The 20,982-nt window shown below is 40.6% G+C and overlaps 2 protein-coding genes across 3 annotated transcripts; one reads left to right on the top strand and one right to left on the bottom strand.

The window, feature by feature from the left end:
• The first annotated feature begins 39 nt into the window (after nucleotides 1-39).
• Nucleotides 40-17,188, top strand: LOC123663092 (intracellular protein transport protein USO1-like). Its single transcript, XM_045597830.1, has 11 exons — nucleotides 40-99; nucleotides 718-894; nucleotides 1,988-2,095; nucleotides 2,287-2,616; nucleotides 14,625-14,703; nucleotides 15,074-15,257; nucleotides 15,391-15,514; nucleotides 15,817-15,965; nucleotides 16,235-16,333; nucleotides 16,734-16,808; nucleotides 16,997-17,188. Exons 1-11 carry the CDS (start codon nucleotides 40-42, stop codon nucleotides 17,136-17,138), a joined length of 1,527 nt encoding a protein of 508 aa, XP_045453786.1. The 3' UTR covers nucleotides 17,139-17,188.
• LOC123662866 (vacuolar-sorting protein SNF8) lies at nucleotides 15,041-19,938 on the bottom strand. Of its 2 annotated transcripts, XM_045597652.1 has the most exons (5): nucleotides 19,577-19,938; nucleotides 19,027-19,228; nucleotides 18,458-18,604; nucleotides 17,779-17,934; nucleotides 15,041-16,262 (listed from the first exon to the last, which is right to left on the bottom strand). In XM_045597652.1, exons 1-4 carry the CDS (start codon nucleotides 19,842-19,844, stop codon nucleotides 17,799-17,801), a joined length of 753 nt encoding a protein of 250 aa, XP_045453608.1. In that variant the 5' UTR covers nucleotides 19,845-19,938; the 3' UTR covers nucleotides 15,041-16,262; nucleotides 17,779-17,798. The 2 variants fall into 2 exon arrangements, with proteins under 2 accessions (XP_045453608.1, XP_045453607.1); XM_045597651.1 differs by lacking the exon at nucleotides 15,041-16,262 and having other exon boundaries at nucleotides 16,576-17,934.
• Nucleotides 19,939-20,982: the final 1,044 nt, after the last annotated feature.

The raw sequence follows: 20,982 nt of genomic DNA, 5'->3' as shown, positions 1-20,982 counted from the left end.
TTTTGCTATGTATTAGTTTCACATAGTAATTAATAAATAATGACTACATTCGATAATTCTACTTTGGAAGCCTTACAAAATGAAGTTCAATTTTACAGGGTAAATAATAGAATATTTTATAATTGTAAGTAATTATAAGTGAGTATTGTATAAAACACGTGGTCTAAACCGAAAGGTCTCTGGATCAAATCCAGATTGAACAGGCCGAATTTAGTAATAAATTTTCTAAAACTTAATTCTTCTTGTCGTGGTTGGTCAGGTGAAACTTAGTGTGATAAACCTTCGATAATAACTGAATAATATACTTGACTGTCGAATAGTTTGTTGAATCGATCTCTAATCCTTCTTAAAAGAAGATACCCGTTCCTAGGCGAATAGCGGACGCAGGCAGCTGCAGATACAGTTTTTAAATTATCTACCTATGACTTCTTCGAAAATCCAAAACTATATGGTTAAAATAGATACTAGGTACTGTGTTTGAATATGACTATTCAAATTCGCACAGCAGATTTTGCACGATGTTAGAGCAAATATACAGACAGATAAAATTACATAAATATTTTTCTTCCTTCCTCCTTTTTCATTATGTTCTCATAATGATGCCAAAATTCGTTTTTCATTAATATCTTTGATGTACAGACCTCGGGCTTTTTTTTATGTGAGCCTACAGATAAAGATAACAAAAACTTACATTTACTATGTCCTTTCTTTTTTTAGGAAAATCAAGCAATAGTCGAGCAAGAGATCAGAACATTAATAGCTGATAATCATAAATTATCCCAACAAGTTGGTAATCTTTTAAAAGAGAAACTACAACTCGCGCAGCAGGCTCACGACAGCGACCTGAGCCAGGAACTTGAGGAGTTAAAGAAACAAGTTTGTTTACTTACCAAGGTTGATAATGATTTTCACATATATCAGTGCGCACTATTAATTGACCTTTTAAGTTTTCACCGCTATTTGCACATTGCAAAAAATGCGATGTGTTGTCTTAACGTTAAATTACACATGCATTTTACTATTTTAATATGTAAATGTAAAAAGTTTGAATTAATGAGTTAATCACGATTGAATGGATCCGGCCATCTGGGTGAAATGCAGCACAAATGTTTGGAATAGCACAAAGCTATTTTTTTCTACTAAAATATCCGTCGGCTAGATTTCCACTCGAACAAAGTCACGGTCAACAGGTCCATACATTAAGTACCTATACAAATATTTTATATTTTCGTCAATGTCACTTACTTCAAAGTCAAATCCTATAAACATCTTACAATGTAGATACTTGAATCTGAGTCCAGTACAAAGACATAATAAACTTAGTTTGCGCTTTTTACGTCGTGTTCAATAGCAATGCAGGCAAGAAAGAAACGCGCGTGTTCAACCAATTACTTTATCAAAATAATTCCAAAGTAGCTTTATACCTTACGCTTACGAAGTCACAAATCCACTTCCCTCATAGTCTGGCCCTCTGGAAGTCTGGGATACTAAAATATAGCCATTTTAATGGCTATACGAGTATCATTATTTATAGAGTAGTTAGAAGTTTATAGTAGTAAATAATATAGCCACCTCTCTCTTCCCGTGGGTGTCGTAAGAGGCGACTGAGGGATAACACAGTTTCACTATAACCCTGGAACATTACCCCTAACATTACCTATAATTACATAAACGGTAATTTATTCTGTCATCACTGTGCCGAATCTTCAAAGCAAAAATTGGCTACTTAAGGTACATAAACACGGAAGCTCTCACGCACGCACACGCACGGAACGTCTAAAATAACTCTGCGACGGTGAAAGGGTTAAGAAGGTTTAATTCAAGTGAATATTACAAAATAAATTGTAATCATTTTTATGAAATTATAATTATTTTCCTTAATAGCGACTTTTATCAGAAATCACCATAACAATACATTTAAGTACCTATCCCTTTTGACAATTCATAGTATCCTATCATAATCATGCGTTGTATGTCTTCTTTTCAGGAAAGAGATTCGTTAAATGTTCTATGGCAAAGTTCACAGAAAACAGTTGAGGCGTTAGACATAGAACTAAAAACGTACCAAAGTTATGATAACAGAAGAGGAAATCAAGTAATCATTACAAGTTTATATCTCTAACTCCCATGTCAGTCAGTCAGTCAGTCAGTCAGTTCAGCCTATTGCAGTCCTCTGCTGGACATAGGCCTACCCAAATTCGCACCAGACATCCCGGTTTTCCGCAATCCTTATCCAGCCCTAACTCCGATGTACCTATATCTTAAAAAATATTTTTTATTTTCCAGAACAATAACATTGACAATAGAGATTTGGACCTAAAACTAAACACTGCTTTAGCTGATTACGTTGAACTAGAATCTAAATATAAAAAAGTACATGCAGAACACAATTCACTGCAAACTGAATTAAAAAACAAAGAAAAAGAGATAACATCGCACAAAGAAAGAGAAAAAGAATTAGAACAAGAGTTAACAGAATTTAAAAAATCTTTAGAAGAATGTAAGATAAATCTATCGGCAGAGAGAAAGAGTCACGATGACATAAAATCTCAACTACTTTTATGTCAGAAGCAATGTGTTGATCAAATAAAAAAGGAATCTGAAGCCAAATCTAAGGTGCTGTATCTCATTGTACTAGTAAATTTATCAATCGCAATCGCTTCCCGCCCTCTGTGTATGTATTATACGTATAAACCTTTCTCTGTGATTCCAGAGAAAGGTTTATATGTATAATACATGCATATTATAGTAGAGGAACACTGATACTTAACGAGCTTTCTAATGTGATGTCGTAAATAAACACATTTATTTTGCGCTTACATTGCAAATATTTATTATATTATGATGATATGATGATATATAGTATCAGCAATGCACCCGTGGGAAGCCAAGGCGGGTCGCTAGTGTATAAATAAATAAAACGCTTTACACTCAACGGCCCCAGTAGGATTTTCTCCTGTGTCGGGGGTCCTGAAACACACACAATACACAAGCACCACGCCCAGACCACGACAAACATCTATATGGCCGATACAAATGTCTGTCGTGAGCGGGAATCGAACCCGCGACCACGCGCAATAACCAGCCGGCCTAGCATGCATACAACGAGATATGTCTTGACGAGAGAGAGAGATAATGTCTACATCGAGTATTTTCTCGATTACCCTAACATGCGCACTACGAGAGACAAAATTCTCTTCCGAAGACTTCGCCTTGTCGAGTAGAGAAACATTATCAACCATAATCACAACTGAATATCATTCTTATTTCTTATGTCGTAAAGTTGAATTTACAACGTTATTGACCAATCGTGCCAAACCGGGATGAGCCAACGTTTGTATAATTTCAAACGAGTGACACATGTTTTATTTAACAATGTTCTCGGCCTTTTGGCTAAGATAAAAAGTGTATATCTAATTTAAAAAATCTAATATGGAAAATAAAACGGCGTAAGTAAATGAATTTAATTATATATGTAAAACAATATGCTCGTGTTGTGCTTTATATCTTGTCGCACATTAGATAATTGTAATTCTATCACGCATTGTTTTTTTGTTTTTTTTTAATTTTTAAAATTTTTTGAATTTTTGAATTTTTTTTTTTTGATTATTGATTTTACTTTTATTCTATTTAATTTTATTTTTACTTATTGATTTTTTTAATATAATTTTGTTTTGTTTTTTATTCTGAATGTTGTCTTGTCTTGTTGTACTAACCCAATATGGACTTATACTTTGGTCTGAAATAAAGTATTATTATTATTATTATTTAGAATAAGAAGCAACAGGGCGCAAATACGTTTTTTGTGTCATTATATGGCACACTTCACTCGACTTTTCGCATTTCCCGCTCTTCGTATACCGAAATTATATAATTATAATAGGGAAACGCCATGGTATACAAAAAATAGGCACCCGGTTTTATTTATTTTTTATTTATCGTCTTTCTCGTCGATAATATTGAAAACGAGAAGTTTCTCTTCCTAAAACGACAAAATTCGACAAAATTACGATGTCATGTTAGCTTCCGTAGAGATAAATATCACAGATCACTAAAATTTAATGATTATCTCTTCTATTGACGTAACGAGAAGAGTATCGCGTGCACGCATGTTTTTTTTTTTTTTTTTTTTTTTTTTTTATATAACAATATATATCCACGGGCTCATAATGCCCGTGCTTTTATTATTCCAATATTAGTTTGTTAGTTTCTATAACTTGGTACTTACACATGCAACTTAGAGGACTAATTAAACTAGACTTAGTATCTCTAATCCTACGTGAGTCCACCGACCAAAAATTTAAAGTTATACTAAATTTACTTCTATATATATTAATTACTATATATTATATATTTTTTGTATTCCTACTGTCAGTTTTATTATCTAAGTTTATATTTACACTTATATACTAGTTACCGTATATGTACACTTATGTCCTAGTTACCTTATATATACACTTATGGCCTGCTGGCCTACTTACAATATACACTTAGCCTAGGTTACTGTTAGTAAGATTTTTTTTTTTTTTTTTTTTTTTTTTTTTTTTTTTTTTTTTTTTTTTTTTTTTTTTTTTTTTTTTGTAGTCAATATTATATAATTTATCCTAATTAATTTGGTACACATGTAAAATTATTTTGCACACGTTTTGTAATATGTAATTAATACTATTTAATTTAACACTAACTTTATATGTTTATGTACACCCTATTTCTTTACTGAAACTAATTTCTTCACACGCCAAAAGTTTTCAACATATCGAGCACACTCTCAGTGACGGCTGCGTCTCTGTGATGAATCGCCATCTTGAGACTGTGCTCGAGTATTTCCTTGTCCGTGGTCTCCACTGCCCTCGCCACAAAGCGACCAATTGCGTCGTCCCTGTCGTCGGTGTAATAGACACAGGTGTTGGTGTGTCTAGTCACCGCGACTACAGCGTGCGAAACGCTGTCGTGGATCCTGAGCCTCCTCGTCTTCGTCTGGAGGACTATGACGTCCTCGTAGGTCTGGCCCTGCGCCTCGTGGATGGTTAAGACGCGCGATCCCTCCCCGGATCCGTATCCCTGGTCAGTCAGCAACCTCTTCTCCTCTTGCGTAAAGACCAGGTATAAGGTCCGGTCTCTTCCTGCAGGAATACGCGCGCCCGTGAGGCTCTCCACTCGCAAAGATCGGATCTTTGAGCTTGAGCTGTACACGTCCTTATAAACTTCGCTGATGGCAAGGGCGACGTCTTTGGGATTACGATGCGTGCATGACAACTCGCACGAGATGGTTGTTATCTGGGTTGGTCTGCAGTACCGCATTTCGAACAGGTTGTCCCTGTCGATGTACGGCAGCTGGTTTATGTCTCCGATGAGGACCACCTTCTGTGCTCCCGATAGTCGGGCGGCCATTACTATGGCTCCGAAGTGGTTCATGAGGGCCTCGTCCACCGTTAGGCGGTTGATTTTTGAGCCCTCTTTGAAACCATTAACTAGTACGGAGGCCATAGTACGCACCTTTTGCTTGGCTTTGTTGCCGTAGCGGTGCGCCAGTTTTTCTTTCAAGTCTTTGGCCGCCTCGACTGTGGTCGTAATCACGACCTCCGTGTCCTCATCGAAGTCCCCGACTATGCGAGTTGTCTTGCCGCATCCCGGTACCCCGTTTATCCACTCCAGTGATGGTAGTTCCCAGGGCACGGTCAGTAAGCCGTCCCGGTCGCCTGAGATGGTTTTCGCCATCCGTAGCATCCGGTCTCCCAGCATTACCTTCGTGCATCTGGCCACTACCACCACTGGGTCCCCTTCAGGTGTTTCGAAGGTTTGTGGCTCCTCGTCATTCCCCTCCGACTCGACTGCGCTCACGAAGCCTGCAGTGCTGTTATACGCTGCCATATACCTACCCGACATCTTGCCCTTGAGTGTTTGTCGGGTTTCACTGTTATATATGGCCGCTTCGGCTTCCTCGAGTTCCACCTCCAGTAATCTTTGGTGATCATACTGGTAGGCCTGCATGATCTTTTTGCAGGTGGCAAGGCTTACCTCGCGGTTTGCCTTTATTATCGCCAGGAACTCGATTAGGGCGTTCTCCGCATGTTGTAGCGGTGTGGTCGCAGGTCGAAGTCTCGGCGGTGTTACATGTCCCATGTCGGCCTTAGTACGAGCGGCCGGTGACGCCTCTGGGTGCCTCGGACTACTGTCTCTGGTGAACCTGCTCAGCGCCGCCGATTGCCGCTCAGCCTGTCCAGTCTTTTTGGGAGAGAGGTGATGCGGGAGCTTGCCTGGTTTTGGGGAGATGGTTGCGTGGATAAAGGTCGCCAGTGGCATCGAGCTCAGTTCAGGTGTAGCCTTTGCCTTAATTCGCTCTGCCTTCTGGGTCTCGATCCGTTGCTGTAGGCGCTCCGAGCCGCTGAGCGTGGACTCGTCGACAGCCGGAGATGCAGGAGGTGTCGGTGTTATGGATTTCGGTCTTAGATATCCGAGATCCTCCCCCCTGTCTTCGTAGACTATGACCTCACTGTACTTGGAGGCCATTAGGCAACCGTACCTATCAGATACGTCACCTCTATCATATCCGACCCTCATCGAATCCACGCTAATTCTTTTGGGGACTCCACCGGGGGTCTCGCTCAACCGGCGTAGCCACACACTAGACTGCGCGAAGGGGGACGTCTCTCCCCACTCGAACAACGCGATGCATTTGTTGTTCAAACGCACCAGACGGTAGGTCGAGTCGCCCTCCCGTTCTTGCGATAGCGCTGTGATTTTAGTGCGCTTTATACTTGTCTTTTGCGTGCTACCCTTTAACAGTAAAGCGAGCCCCGGCGAAATCGCCAGCCGATCGCGTCCTTCGGAACGACAGAAACTTATTCCCATCCTCTCTACTTCGCTGTCCATGAACAGAGCCACGCATTTGGTTTTAATTCCCACTTCTTCGCTTCCGTTCCCTTCGCTAAGCGAGGATTGTGTCATCCCGCTGTGGGTCGGTTGCGGAGGTGCGTTTTGGTCGGCTCTATTCCTGAACAGCTTCTGCAGCGAGGAGGGCATGGCCTTTGTTATTTGACCCAGAAGGGTGCGGCCAGGAGTCATCCGCGGACCCGTTGAGCTGTTACTCTGGGTGGCTTGTTGGACACAGTTTTGTTGTGTTTGTGGTTGTGCGTTGTGTGTTTGGGCGTGTGTTGCGTGTGTGTGTGTTGCGTGGACGACGGTGTTAGCGCTCTGCGTAGGTATTACAGCAGGTGGTGGAGCGGTCGTGCTGTTCCTTTTTGTGGCTATATTGACGGCCTTTCTCGCGAATGTGAGGAAGACAGTTCTGTTTGTTTCGCTCTCCAGGATGGTATGGAGCGAGGTCTGCTCAAGTTTGGTCTGGAGTTTGAGTTCCAGATCCAGCCTATCCTTACTGAATCTCGGACAGTCCAGTATAACATGCAGAACTGTCTCCTCACAATTCGGATCGCAGATACACGAAGGACTGTCAGTGAGGTGGAATCTGTGGAGATACGCCGCAAATCCTCCGTGGCCGGTCAGAATTTTTGTGTCGACAGCTGTTGGTGCCGATTTCCTTACCAGCCTGCAAGCGGTCTTTACATCCGGTAGGAATATTTTCGTGACCGAGCCCGTCTCCGAAGAATTGTATCTTTCCTGCCACATCCTGACAGTCTCTTCCCTGATCTGCCTTCTGACATACGAGACGGGTACTCTGTCGTAGTCAGGTGCCGTCTTTTTTGTCAAGGCCGCTTTTTTGGCCAACCCGTCCGCTCTCTCATTGCCCGGTGTTCCAACATGGGCCCTCAACCAAAAGAACCGCACTGTCTTATTCTCCTCCCGGAGCTGTCTGATTCGACTCTTCATTTCCAGGGCCAGAGGGTGAGTCACTGAGGGGCTCCTCAGCAGATCTAAAGATGACCTCGAGTCGCTCAGGATGTTAATGGAGCGTGACTTTGAGGTTTTTGCCATGTCCACGGCTCTGAAGAGTGCGTACATCTCCGATTGAAAGACAGTGTTGTGCGGCTCTAACCGGAAAGTAGAGTATCTTACTTCCCTGCCTTGGTCCCAGCATGTGAGGGCAGCTCCTACTTTACCCTCTATTTTACTACCGTCGGTAAAGATGAGGGGCCCGACGATGTTGTGTTCTTCAAGGACTTCGGGGTTCAGATTCTCTAAGCGCTCGTACTCTGTTGTCATGAGTAGGGAAGGGTGGGGATTTTGCATTGGTCCCACCCTGCGCTCTAGCTCTCTTCCCGGTGGAAGAAGATCCGTGCTGTGGCCTTTTTTGGTTTTGAATAGTATGGCCGCCTCTCGAACGCGAAGGTCTAACGGGAGCAGGCCGGTGAGGACTAGTGCCGATGTCAGAGACACCGTTCTGTACGCCCTGCACATTTTTTGTGCAAATCCTCTCTGCAGTGAGTCTAGCTGCTTCCTTATCGATAGCTTCTCTGCTGCAGGGGACCATACGCTCGCTGCGTACAGAACGATGGGCTCTATCACCGCCACATATATGGTCCGTACGATCTCCCCATTCAGACCCCAACTCACTCTCGCTGCGCGCGCAAGCTGTTTATAAATGTCCGCCGCTTTTTTACATACGGCGGATACGTGCGCGTTGAAAGTGAGCTTTGAGTCCAAAATGAGCCCCAGCAGTTTTATTTTATCTACAAGCCTCAGTCGAGTGCCGGACATATGGATTATGGGGGTGTCGTATTTGAGTTTTTTAGTGAGCACCATCGCATTGGTTTTGTGCGCGGCGAAGCTCAGCTTATTACGTATACCCCACTCTTGTACGGCCGCTAAGGTGGTTTCGGCTGAGGTCTGTAGGTTGCTGGTTTTTTGGCTGGAGAAAACGAGGACAACGTCGTCCGCAAAGGCCTGACAGTAAACTCCCATCGCGCTGATCTCTCTCAGAAGCGAATCCAGTATGAGGTTCCAGAAGGTCGGCCCGCCAATGGATCCTTGGACACAACCCTTCGTGGTCTCCTTTTCACTGGTCGCTCTGGCGTAATTTACGATGACCTTTCGGTCCTGGAGGTATGAGGCGACCATAGCGTATAGATTTCTCGGGCAATGCTTGTCCACTAGCTGTTTTTTGAGAGCCGGCCACCATGCATTGTCGAAAGCGCCCTCTATGTCAAGCGATACCAGAAGTACTATCTTCTTGGACTTAATTTCTTGCCTGATATGCTCGACGAGATCGTAGAGGGCGTCTTCCGTTCCCCTCTGTGGCATGAATCCGTACTGGCTTCGGTGCAGCGTGGGGAAGAGTCTCCACTGAAGTCTACCTATAAGCATTTTCTCAACTGTCTTTCCTAGGATTGACAGGAGTCCTATAGGTCTATAGGACTTCGGGTGGGTGTAGTCCTCTTTGGCTGGTTTGCGGAGGATGCGTACGTGGGCGACTTTCCACTGCTTGGGGAAGTGGGACAGCGATAGGCATTTGTTCGCCAGCGCTAGGAATAACTCCCTGTTGCAGTTTATTGCCGCCGCGCATATATCCGACGTTAACCCGTCTGGGCCTGGAGCTTTTTTGGGATTTTGGCTCAAAAGAACCTGTTCCAGCTCTGCGGCCGTAAACGGCGGGTCGTCGTCGGACAGATCTTCTAACTCCGCGGGAGTTCTGCCTTCTACGGCCTCTCGGATCTGTTTGTGATGGGCGGTTTCGGTCTCTACAGAGTCGTCAGGGTAGAACGTTTTTGCTAGGAGTTTAGCCGACTGTTCTGGTGACAGTGTTTCGCCTGATTCGTTCCTTAGCAATGCGTCCTCGTGTCTACGAGAGGTCTTCCTGATGACTCTGTAGATGCCGTCCCACACGCTTTCACGGTCCTGTGCCGTGCAGAAGTCTTTCCAGCTCTGAGTGGCTGCTTCGTCTGCCGCCTGTTTATATTTTTCCTTGGCCCGTACGTATTCTTCGATGACGCCAGCCCTTCTGCAGGGTGCAGCATTTCTGATGCGACGTTTGGCTCTTAGTTGCTCCCTTTTCAGGGAATCTAGCTCTACCGACCACCAGGGCGGTCGAGGGTCGCCTTTCCAAGGTTTTATCTTCGGGATGGTACTCTCGCACGTGCGGTGAATGATCGCGACGTATTTTGCGATTATTCCATCGAGATCGTCCTTGTTCGAGACATTTAGGACGGCTTCCAGAGTGACGCTTTCTTCCGCGAGGCCGGTTGTTAGGGTAGCGGAGAAATCTGTCCATCGCGCCTTTTTGGTGTTGTATCTGCGCGTCGAGATTGGGTCCAATGGTTTCAAAGGCCCCTCAGTGCGCAGACTAAACGTAATGGCGTTGTGATCAGATGTGATCAGATTTCGTTCCACTCGCCAGGTTTCCAGTCTCGCGAGAAGGGATTGACTGGTTAGAGTCAGGTCTACGCAACTCGAGTATAGCCTGTCTCCTCTGTAAGTCTCGAACGTAGGAACTTCCCCGCTGTTATGGATATGGAGGTCCATCTCGGTGATAAATCTATGGAGTTGTGCTCCTCGATGGTCTTCGGAACTGCTGCCCCACCAGTGGCTCCAGGCATTGACGTCACCGGCCACTATGTGATGGTGTGTGGGGAACTTCGCGGTAGCCGTTCTCACTTGTTTAAGGTATGGTTCCATGTCTTGGTCCCTTGGTTCGAAGTAGACGGACAGTATGCCAAGCTCGAGTCGGCCGGCCTTTACTAAGACGGCGGCCACGTTCTCGGTGACAATTTGGGGGTCATGAATGACTTCCACGTTGTCACCGAACACGATAATCGCCGCCTTTACTGGTTTCTGGCGGCCCAGGGTGCACTGGATGATCTTCGTGCCAGGGTATTGCCTCATTTCGCCCGTTCTACCGGTGTACGGTTCCTGTACTAGGGCGAGAGAGATCCTCTTCTCCCGGGCCACCTGAAGCAGTTCGTCCGTTGCCAACTTTGAGCGCTGCAGGTTTGCTTGTATGAAGCGCAAAGCGCATCCTGCCCCGACCGTCTCTCCGTAAGGGACCACAACTTTGGCCTCCGGGTCGCCCTTAGCAGTATTGTACCCTTGATCGAGCTATGTTGTCCCATTTTATTCGTTCCTGGCATTCTGCGCTATACGCTGTGTGTGCCAGGTCGGGACCAGATCTTTTTGCTCTGAAGCAGTTTATGCACTTGGGTGGTTCGCTCTTCGCCCTCGAGGGACAGTTTCCCCTCGTGTGTTCGCCGGCACAATAGTTGCAGGCGTCATTTTCCTGTTTGCAGAGGGCCTTGGTGTGTCCGAATCCAAGGCACCTCATGCACTGGACAAGCGGAGACTGGTCCTCGACGGCGCATCTTCCGAACCCTACGTAAATCTTTCCCCTGTCCACAAACCTTCTCCAGAGCGCCGGGGAGAGCTCGATTACCGGGTGGCACTCGTGGGGGTTTCGGGCGCGTTTTCTAAACCGCACCTTCATCCTAAGCGCTGCCCTGTCGACTCCTTCGAGAATGTAGCCGTTTTGTGCCTTTATGAGGTCTACAATTTCCTCGTTGGAGTAACTTGACAGCACTCCCCTCACGCAAATCAGGGGGTCTTGGTTTGTGGGCTCCCGCACCGTCAGTCCTGAATTTTTCTGAACCTGACCCTTGATCTTAGCCATGTCTTCTTTTGAGGCGCACCTCACCACGATCTTCTGGTCGCGCGCCTTCCGGACCCTTTCCATCCTCGCCCCAGACTTCTTTAGATCCAGCGAGTCTTTGATCTTTGCGAGTACTTGCTCGCTGGTCTCCTGCTTGTTTTGGGACGAGATTATGAGAGTGTGGTTGGGTCTTTGTTCCACACTCTCTGGTTTAGGTCGGGCTGCGACCTGGGCGTAGCTGGTTGACGCCATAGGAGCCAATTTCGTGACCCCTTCTTTGATCGTGTTTAGGGTCTCCTTGACCTCCTGTACCGCCATCTCTGTTTCCAGTGTCGGTTTTTTTGGCGATGCGATGGTCCTGCTAGAGTCCCTCAGGGCTCGCAGCTCCGAGGACATAATTTCGACTTTTTCGTTCAAGTCTTGGAATAGAAGGGTCAGATCCATTTGTGGGTGTGGTTGTGTACTGGATGGTTGAGTGTTTGTTACTTTTATGAATTGTTTTAACTCATCCAGGTGTGTTTTTAGTGTTGTGTCGATGTTTGTGTTTGCTTGCGGGTGACTTTCGCCATCCAAGACCAGCGGGATGTCGTCGATTTTGGCAGTGAGGAGGGTCCTGGTCTGTATAATTTCATCCTTAAGTTTTTCTAGGCCTCCTAAGAGCGAGCTTATCGTGCTCCCCACTGCCTTAAGCGACCCCTGGACATCGCTCGTCTGCGAAGTCGCTTCGCCGCTGGTCCTAGCCAACGAAAGCACCCTCTGCAGCTCACTGAGTTTTTCGTCCTGGTTCGCCTGAACTTCCTTGATGTCACGGATCCGCCGGAAAGGTTCCACCGTCTCGTACTCTAGCCAGGAGCGTACGGCTCTAGCCTCCCTCAGCGTCTCCACGACATCAGTCTGTGTTTTTTGCATCCCCGAGAGGAGCGTCTTCTTGAGGTCTGCGAGCTCTTTGGCGTGAGCTCTTTCGACCCGCACGAGTTCTTGGGCGTGACGGGTGCGCTCCTTCTCAAGGTTGCACTTGTGCCGGCTGCGCGAGTCCGAGAGTGACAGGATCGTCTCATATAGACCCTGCAAACACTCATAAGCGGTGGTTTTCGCCTCGCGTTTCATGTTGCCGACGCTTTCCAGAGCTTCTTTGCCACGTTGCAATAGTTGATTGGCCACCGCCGTGACATGGTCCATCTCAACTCCCGTTCCTCTCCTTGGAGTGGTGTAGAGGAGGGAGGTCCTCCTGCTGGTTTCGGAGGCTGGAGAGCCCACCGAGGACGTTTCAATGTCCTCCAAGTCTGACAGCGGGGGCTCCGAAGCTGTGTCAGTGTGGACGACATTATATTCCGCGATGTTCTTCCGTTGGTCGCCTGACGTCGACGGCAGCGGTGCGGCAGGTGTGTTTGTTCCGGTTACACTCGCGAGCTTCTTGAGGACTTTTTTGCGAAGCGAGACCGATGACTTTGAAGTCACCGATGACGCCTCGGTTGCCTTTTTGGCGTGGGAAGACATTGCTTATTAGCTACTTACGTGCTAGTTTATATACAAATCTATAAGTACAGTCGACTACTAATAAATAAAAAAAAAAAAAAAGAAAAGAAAAAGAAAACAAAAGAAAACAATAATAAATTAATTTATGAAGGTCGGTCGGTCGGTCTTAGGGACTCACGCGGCGCAAGGATGGTGCGACGCCGATGTTGCAGTGGCACGAGGACGCCGATGTCGTTGCTTCCTCGTGGAGTACCAAGTTCGAACGGTTGTGGTGACCGGTAGTGATGAATGTTGTTGTTGTTTAGAGTGTCCCGTTCCCAAGGTGTTGAATCCGGTAATTCTGTTGGAGCCAAGTTGTTCTTCTTCTTCTCCCGAGTTGATTGATACCAAACACGGGGTATCTATCCCTGCTGGTTCCTGAGGTATGGCCCGCGGGGGTGAGGTCAACCAAGCGCGGAGGGGGGGGAGGGTCTTGTGGGGCGTTGATTTAGGGGGGGGCCCACAATTGGTATGGGGGGGAGGGGTGGCAGGTATATATAGGAGGTTACTCCTCAGGTTTTCCCCTCTTGAATGAGCCCCAACACCGAGTTTTGGGGACTAATTATAATTTTTAGGGGGTAGTATTCAGGGGGTAGGGGGTGGTTCCTAGGAGTTTGGGGGTGTGGAAGGGTCTCGTTACTACGGTTCTAACGAACCGCAGCAAGGGGGGGTGCGAAATAGGGAGCTCGGTTTTCCCTGGATTCTTACCCGCGAGCTGGTCTTCCTCAGAGCTGGTCTGCAGATGGTGGGGCCGAATCCTCGACAGATCGATTGCCGTCGGTGGAGCGCCGTTACGTCAGTCGCGTCGTTTGTAAGGCGCACGTGATGTTCGTGACGTACGTGACTCTGTCTCTAAGTGAAGTTGTTTATTTATTTATTTTTTGGGTCTCGTCGGCGCCGGCCTGGCGGGCACGTGGATGTTGTTCCTCTATAGAGAGGCTATGTACGCTCACTTTAGATGCTTATATTTCGAGAACCAAGACCCCTAGAGAGACAAGAGATATGTCAAACGGTAGGTCTCACCGGCGGCTACAAACTATCAATTCTTCAAATCCGTGCTTGCGGTTTTTCTACGCCTTCCTAGGCTCTGAAGTTCCGACGCTGATGATACGGGAACCAGGGACTCCACAGACTTGCGAACACTTTACACTTGTTGACTACACTTAATACTATCGCGGTCACCACTTTTTGAACACACGCGGCTCGAAATTCTATTTTTTAAGAATTTTTTTTTTTGTAGAGCCGATGTTATACGTGCGAGTTTTAGACTTGTACTTTTATTTTTTTGTGTGCACGCATGTTAGCTACTGTAGACATAGAGAGATAATACGAGAAAAGGGGTAGACAAAATTTTGTCGTGGCGCGCATGCTAGGCCTGCAGGGCTATGTATAAAAAAGAGCAACAAAAAATAGTTTTGTTCAGTACAAAACAAAAAAAAGTAAAAGTATTAAGTACCCATTAAATATATAGGTATATCTGTAAAATTTTGAGCTAGTGTTTCAGTTAATGTCAGCGCTCAATATCTGGTCCGATAACTATTATACAGAAACTTGACCTAGTGTAATTTTTTTCTAGGTTTCAGAAGCGTTACAACTCTTCGATTTAGTTTCAATTCAAAAGAACGACGCACACAAAAAGATCGCGAATTTAACAGGTTACATTTTCCTCATCTGTTTCATTTAACATAATTTTTTTTTTTATGTCACTAGGTCGGCAAACAAGCGTACGGCTCACCTGATAGTAAGCGATTACCGTAGCTTATATACGCCTGCAATACCGGAATCATTGCAAGCGCGTTGCCGACCTAATCCCCAATCCCCCAGGAGCTTTGGTCACCTTACTCACCAACAGGAACACAATACTGCTTGGAAATAGTATTATTTTGCTGTGATCTTCTGTAAGGTCGAGGTACTACCCCAGTCGGGCTGCTCCATATTTTGAGCAGGAAATTCCTGCTGTGCCCTACCTCAGTTTGAATATCAAAACATACCTATTTGACAAAATATTTATTCAATGTATTTTAGGCGAGTTGAATTCTTTAAAACAAACATTATCAAATATACAACGTGATACAGAAACACGGTATCGAAAGGAATTAGATGAACTTAAAGAAAAATACAATGAAAAGGTTTCTGATATGCTAGAACATATAAAAAATCTTGATGCTGAAATTGTAGAAAAAGGACTCTTATTAAATAAAACGTTAAGGTATATTTAAACTCGTCTGTTTCATGTTGAATTACATAACAACATTACATAAAACAGGTTTATATATTAAACTATACAAAAAAATAATAAACATTAAAGTAATAACGGTCATTATTTATTTATTTTTTAATAGAGAAAACAAAATACTGCAAGCATCAAATGAAAATTATTTGAAAATTCAACAAAACAAATTAAATTCGGTTGACCCGAAACTAGCTCTTGCTGAGCAAAGACTTGAAGCTATGTTTCAAGAATTAGTAAGTATTGGTTTTAGAATATATTAATATGAAATTACTAAATAAAAAGTAATTTTAAAAAATTGGACTTATTTCACTTCCCTGTGAAACTCCTGTTGTATAATACTTCGTTTTCAATTAATTAATCTTTAGTAATTAGTATGTTTAAAACCTCTTATTTTTATAATAACTTAAGGTTAAAATTTTACTCTAATGCTATATTAAATTAAACATATAATTGATATTATTTTTTGTGATTGAAAAGGTCAAAAGCCTTTAAAAAATTTACAATGAATATCCAGGAATTTATTAATTTACTTTAGGTGGCATCAGAACGTCGCAACATACAGCTTGTTTGTGAAAAACAATCATTAACTATGGACATACAAAGGATACAAGATACACATACGAGAGAAATCAAGCGCCGCGATTGGGAAGAAAACCTTATGAGGACGCGAATTGATGAACTGAAGTATATTTTTGATAATAAATGGGGGTTTTTTAATCATTTTCAGATTTTTTATAAAAAAAATTATATTTTTTATTAATCAACCCATGCGGTTTTATGCACTTGACTATGACTGAAATGGTTTTCTGTGCTTTAATGCAATTCTCGTTTTTTTTTTTTTTTCTATATTTACAACATCGGCATGTGCCAGCTTCATTAGTCTGCTGGTTGTTATAAAATGAATACTTATTTTAAATAATATTATTTAGTTCATAATTTCACAAACATTTCAGATTGCAAGTAGAACATCTACAGAAATCACTCGAAGAAACACACGAAATGGTCAATAAGTTGCAGTCTATGCTTTCTTCTCGAACAGAATTGAATCAAAAGTATGTCTGGAAACTTTTTTTTATTTATTAATTTTTTTAACCGATATTGAAATAATCCTATATATATTAAATTTTCGTATTACAATGCTAGTTACCATACTCCTCCAAAACGGTGGACCGATTATTATGAAATTTAGTGTGAATATAGGGTAGGTCTGTGAATCGGCCAACATCTAATTTTCATACCTCTAAGTTACAGGGGGGAGGGTAAGGCGGTTAATAATATATATGGCAAAACAACGTTTGCTGGGTCAGCTAATAATTTCATAAAAGATATAATTATGTAAATTTTACAAGATTGGATTATCAAATTAGGAACCATATTCTAAATATATAAAACAGATATTTTTTCAATATATTTTACTATTGTTTTATGAATATGTTTTTTTTATATTTACAGAATGGTTTCAACAAAAGAAAATGAGATGATGGAACTAAACAAGCATTTAGAAAATCAGATGGAACTAAATAAAAAGTAAGTTAAAATAATATAATTATTAAACAATAAATAAAAAAAATTATATAACTTAAGTAATACTTGGTATAAGACTATATAGAAGTTTTGCGTGAACTGAATACTTATAATTATGTATTATCCTTGTGTGGGAGTTTATTTGACAAATTTATTTAAAAAAAAAATATAGTTTTAATTTTTTTTTACAGGTGGAAGGAGTCTTACATAGACATGACGGAAAAACTAAAAAATAAACTAGAAGCATTAGATAAAGAAAATAAGAAACTTAGGATTCAATTAAATTTACCGTATATAAACTCATCTAATCACGAGAGTAGCAGCAGTTTATGATTTTTAAACACATTTCAATACTAGTGCAATATTAATTTAGTAAAAGATTAAGTTTCAAAATGTTTTATTAAAATAAATATTATGAGTTCATTGTACATTGTATTTACATCTACACAAATTATGTATTTATCTACATTTTGTAACAATATTGCAATTATAAATACAAAAATTACTCCTATATGGAATAGACAAAGTTCTTAAATGACAGATAAACATAAATTGTCTTATTAACGCCGAGTTGCATGAAACAAAATTAAAATTTAAGTAGAGATTAAACTAATTTAATCACAAGAATTTCATACAATTCTTGAGATTAAATTAGTTTAATCACTACTTAAATTTTAATTACTTTTCGTGCAACTCGGCGTAAGAGTACTAAAATAATTGACAAATTATATATTCCATACCTTTACGCAATTAAACTTCTCTGCAAAGTTAAGTGACATGTAAGTTAAAAACTTTTTCAATTCAAGAATTAATAATTTACGATAAATACAATAACTTCAATACATAAAAGTACAAATTGAATACTTATTTGAATTATTATAGTCAGTAACATAGCTAGTCATTCCATAACCATAAGGATCACCATCCAGGACCCTGTATAATTGATTTAGAAATCACCACCATAGCTACGCACCTCATTATCACAAGATTACTTCATGAAGCTGATACACATTCAGCAAACATACTAGGAAACCAGTATAATGTTTCCTTTGTATCCTGAGTATCTATCCAAGCGAGACCCTCTTTCACCATATGGTTCAGGGCATTTTGAGCCCTTGTTTCATTCCAACTGTAATTTATAAAAAATGTTTTAATTACTTAGAAAACAGTAATACAAGGCGATTTTTAGAAACAATACTTTTAAAAATAGATAAAGAATGTTGCACAATGTGACACATTATTATTTAAGACTGTATTTTTTTACTTGGTGCTGTTGATAGGTCAATAAAGAGTCAACATTATAGGTTAAAATTATAGTTTTTCATCTATTTTGTCATATTAGTTCAAACATAAGGTACTATCTTTTTTTTTTTACTGAACACGCAGTTTATTTTATACTATTTAAATTTGACACTTAAATTTATTTTATTGAATGATTTATATTAATTTGCCAGAAATATTTTATATTAAAATATGTTTCTGATACACTTTAATATACACTTAAATAAGCTTTTAACAAGAAAGTATAACATAACTAAGTATACATAACATTGATCCAAAAGATGTCTAAATAAATAAAAACAAACTGTTTGTTACATTTATATACATGTATTTGGATAATCCATTAATATAGCAGGTATTAATTTCCTTACCCTAGGTCATCAATAAGGATACTTGTTGACACCCAGGCAGTGCCTAAAGCATTAGCTTTTTGCAATACCAGGGTCTGGTCTAGATTTAACTCTCCTGGTACTGATTGAACTAGCCACTTTCCTTTACCTATTGGAACAACTGTAAAGCTGAAAAAATATATATATGTACTTAAATATGTAGCAATTTTGAAAAGAGAGGCCTTTAATCCCTAGTGGTATATTTACATGTTTTACAATGTAGACTAGCTATAATTAAGAAAAGACGTTTCAGATAAATTTTAATATGTATACACTTAAATAAGCTTCCATAGTGTATTTTATTACAATAATAACAACAAACCACATTCCTAAGCAATCATAAACATTATATTTATGACTTTATGAGCATACAATTGCTTATTAAAAAATTATAATTTTTTTTTAATATGCCTTATGCTATAAAAATTATTTGAATATACATAAACTAATTTTGTAATAGTAGGTCTTCTTTTGTACTTTACGACGAAATAAAATAACTGGTGTTTAAATACTAGCTCAGCATCTCATGAAAACATAAAAAAATAGTTTACCCATTTCCAAATATTCTCAGTTTTTTAACAGCGGCAAGTAAATCTTCATTTGTTATGTCTTGATGCTTCTTTGCTTTTCCTCGAGCAGCAATTAGACGAGTCCGGAGTTCATCTAGTGTAATGAGACCACCATTTTTATAGTTGGTAGCTAAGCATACTTCTACTATTTGCACACCAAGTTCGTAGTAGAAATCTCCAATACCTGTTAACAAAAATATTAACATTTTATTATTTATATATTATTCTTGATTAGATTAAATAAAAATTAGAAAATAATTGATATTTACTACTAAAATAACATTATAAGTTTGTATTTATGTATATTAGAATGGTTGTATTCTTTTGCCAGGACAATGCTAAATTATAATTGTCAAAGGTATCACTTATGGCAAAGACAATGTTATGTATATAAAGTAAGAAATTTATTTAGCGCCTATTGAATTTACTTATCAAAATACATCCTACAAAATCTAAGAAATCTCGAGTAGTTAGTAAAAATATTTAAAGTAGATACTTGTAAGCGGTAAATGTGAACTAAAAACCAACAAACCTAAAACCGACCAAAACCCTTTTCCCGAAGCTAAGGGATCGACGCCGATCGCGGCGCACATTTCTTGGAACTGTCTCCTGAACTGGGCATTCTTCTTAATCTCACTCTTGTGTTTAGTGGCGAATTCCTCGAGATTTTCCCTGAAAACCTCCAACTGTTTTGACATCTGTTGAAATTGATTCTCCTGAATTTCCGAACCTTTCTCCCGGTATTTTTCCTGTTCAAGTCTATGCTTTTGGATAGCACCAACTCCTGCTCGACGACGCATTTTTATTTAAAGGTAATACACAAGTTTAAAAAAAAATGTTTTTGTATTATTAATTATTCAATAATAATTTGACCAAAGAGAAAATAACTTACTTAAACAAAATTTGGCATTAGAATGTTTTGAAATTTTGATAAAAATTTAGTGTTACCCGTATAATTCAATGAAATTCTACCATTGTAATCATGAATAAACCTCTCATTGAGTTAATACTTTATTAGTTGATAGGTATTATTTATATGCTACTCAGGAGGAACTTTAGTAAATTACAAACTAGCTCAGTACCTTTAGGTAGGATAGTTATTTAAGCATTTATTACAAACCAGCTGACCCGATAAACTTCTTACCACTATAGGTATATATTTTTTCTTTTTCTTACCAGTATCGATTTTTTTTTCTTGTACACAAACCTTGTCCTGAATAATAACGAACACAATAAAGTTAAATATTCTATTTAGTGCAATCGTTCGAAACTCGGAAGTTGCAAACCATTTTTAGATCGATGGTTTTTCAAATTGTGCTTGACTAAAATGAGACACTGGAAGCCAAACCGAATCACAAAGATTGGGTAGTTCAAAAACTAGAAACATTAAAACAATAAATATTAAAAATAAAAATACAATAGGTATTTTATGTAAATTCTAACCAAAAACTCCTAAAATTACATTTAACGCAAATTCTTTGATCATATCAACAGCTACAAATATTAATTTTGTTTTTTTGCTCTCTGTACTCATATTACTTTAGAAGCATTTAAAAAACCAACATTTATCTAATCCTACTCTTGTGACCCAAAAATGTTACTTTATAGGCAATAGAATCTAGTAAGCTTTTATTATGCCAAATTGCCAATCAATTTTTAAACTATATACATAAACAATGAATATCTTGTGATTTACGCCATTGGTTTAAACATTACCAACTTTACCAACTGGATTTATTTATCTATTTATTTATTTCCGTATTTACACAACATATTCAAGTAACAAGTAACAAAAAAGGAACAATCAGTTTCTAGGTGTAATTTGAAAGTAATTACTAAGTATGATCTCTACTTCTACTAGCTAGGTAGCTGAGCTATTTGTATTAAGGAGAATACATGATTGTAAATTAGATGTTTATTCATGTAGCCTGTCAAGTT

The sequence above is a fragment of the Melitaea cinxia genome, chromosome 19, assembly GCF_905220565.1.
Source record: "Melitaea cinxia chromosome 19, ilMelCinx1.1, whole genome shotgun sequence".
Taxonomy (NCBI): domain Eukaryota; kingdom Metazoa; phylum Arthropoda; class Insecta; order Lepidoptera; family Nymphalidae; genus Melitaea; species Melitaea cinxia.
The sequence above is the reverse complement of the archived record's forward strand: the minus strand, read 5'-3'. Positions and strand labels throughout refer to the sequence as shown.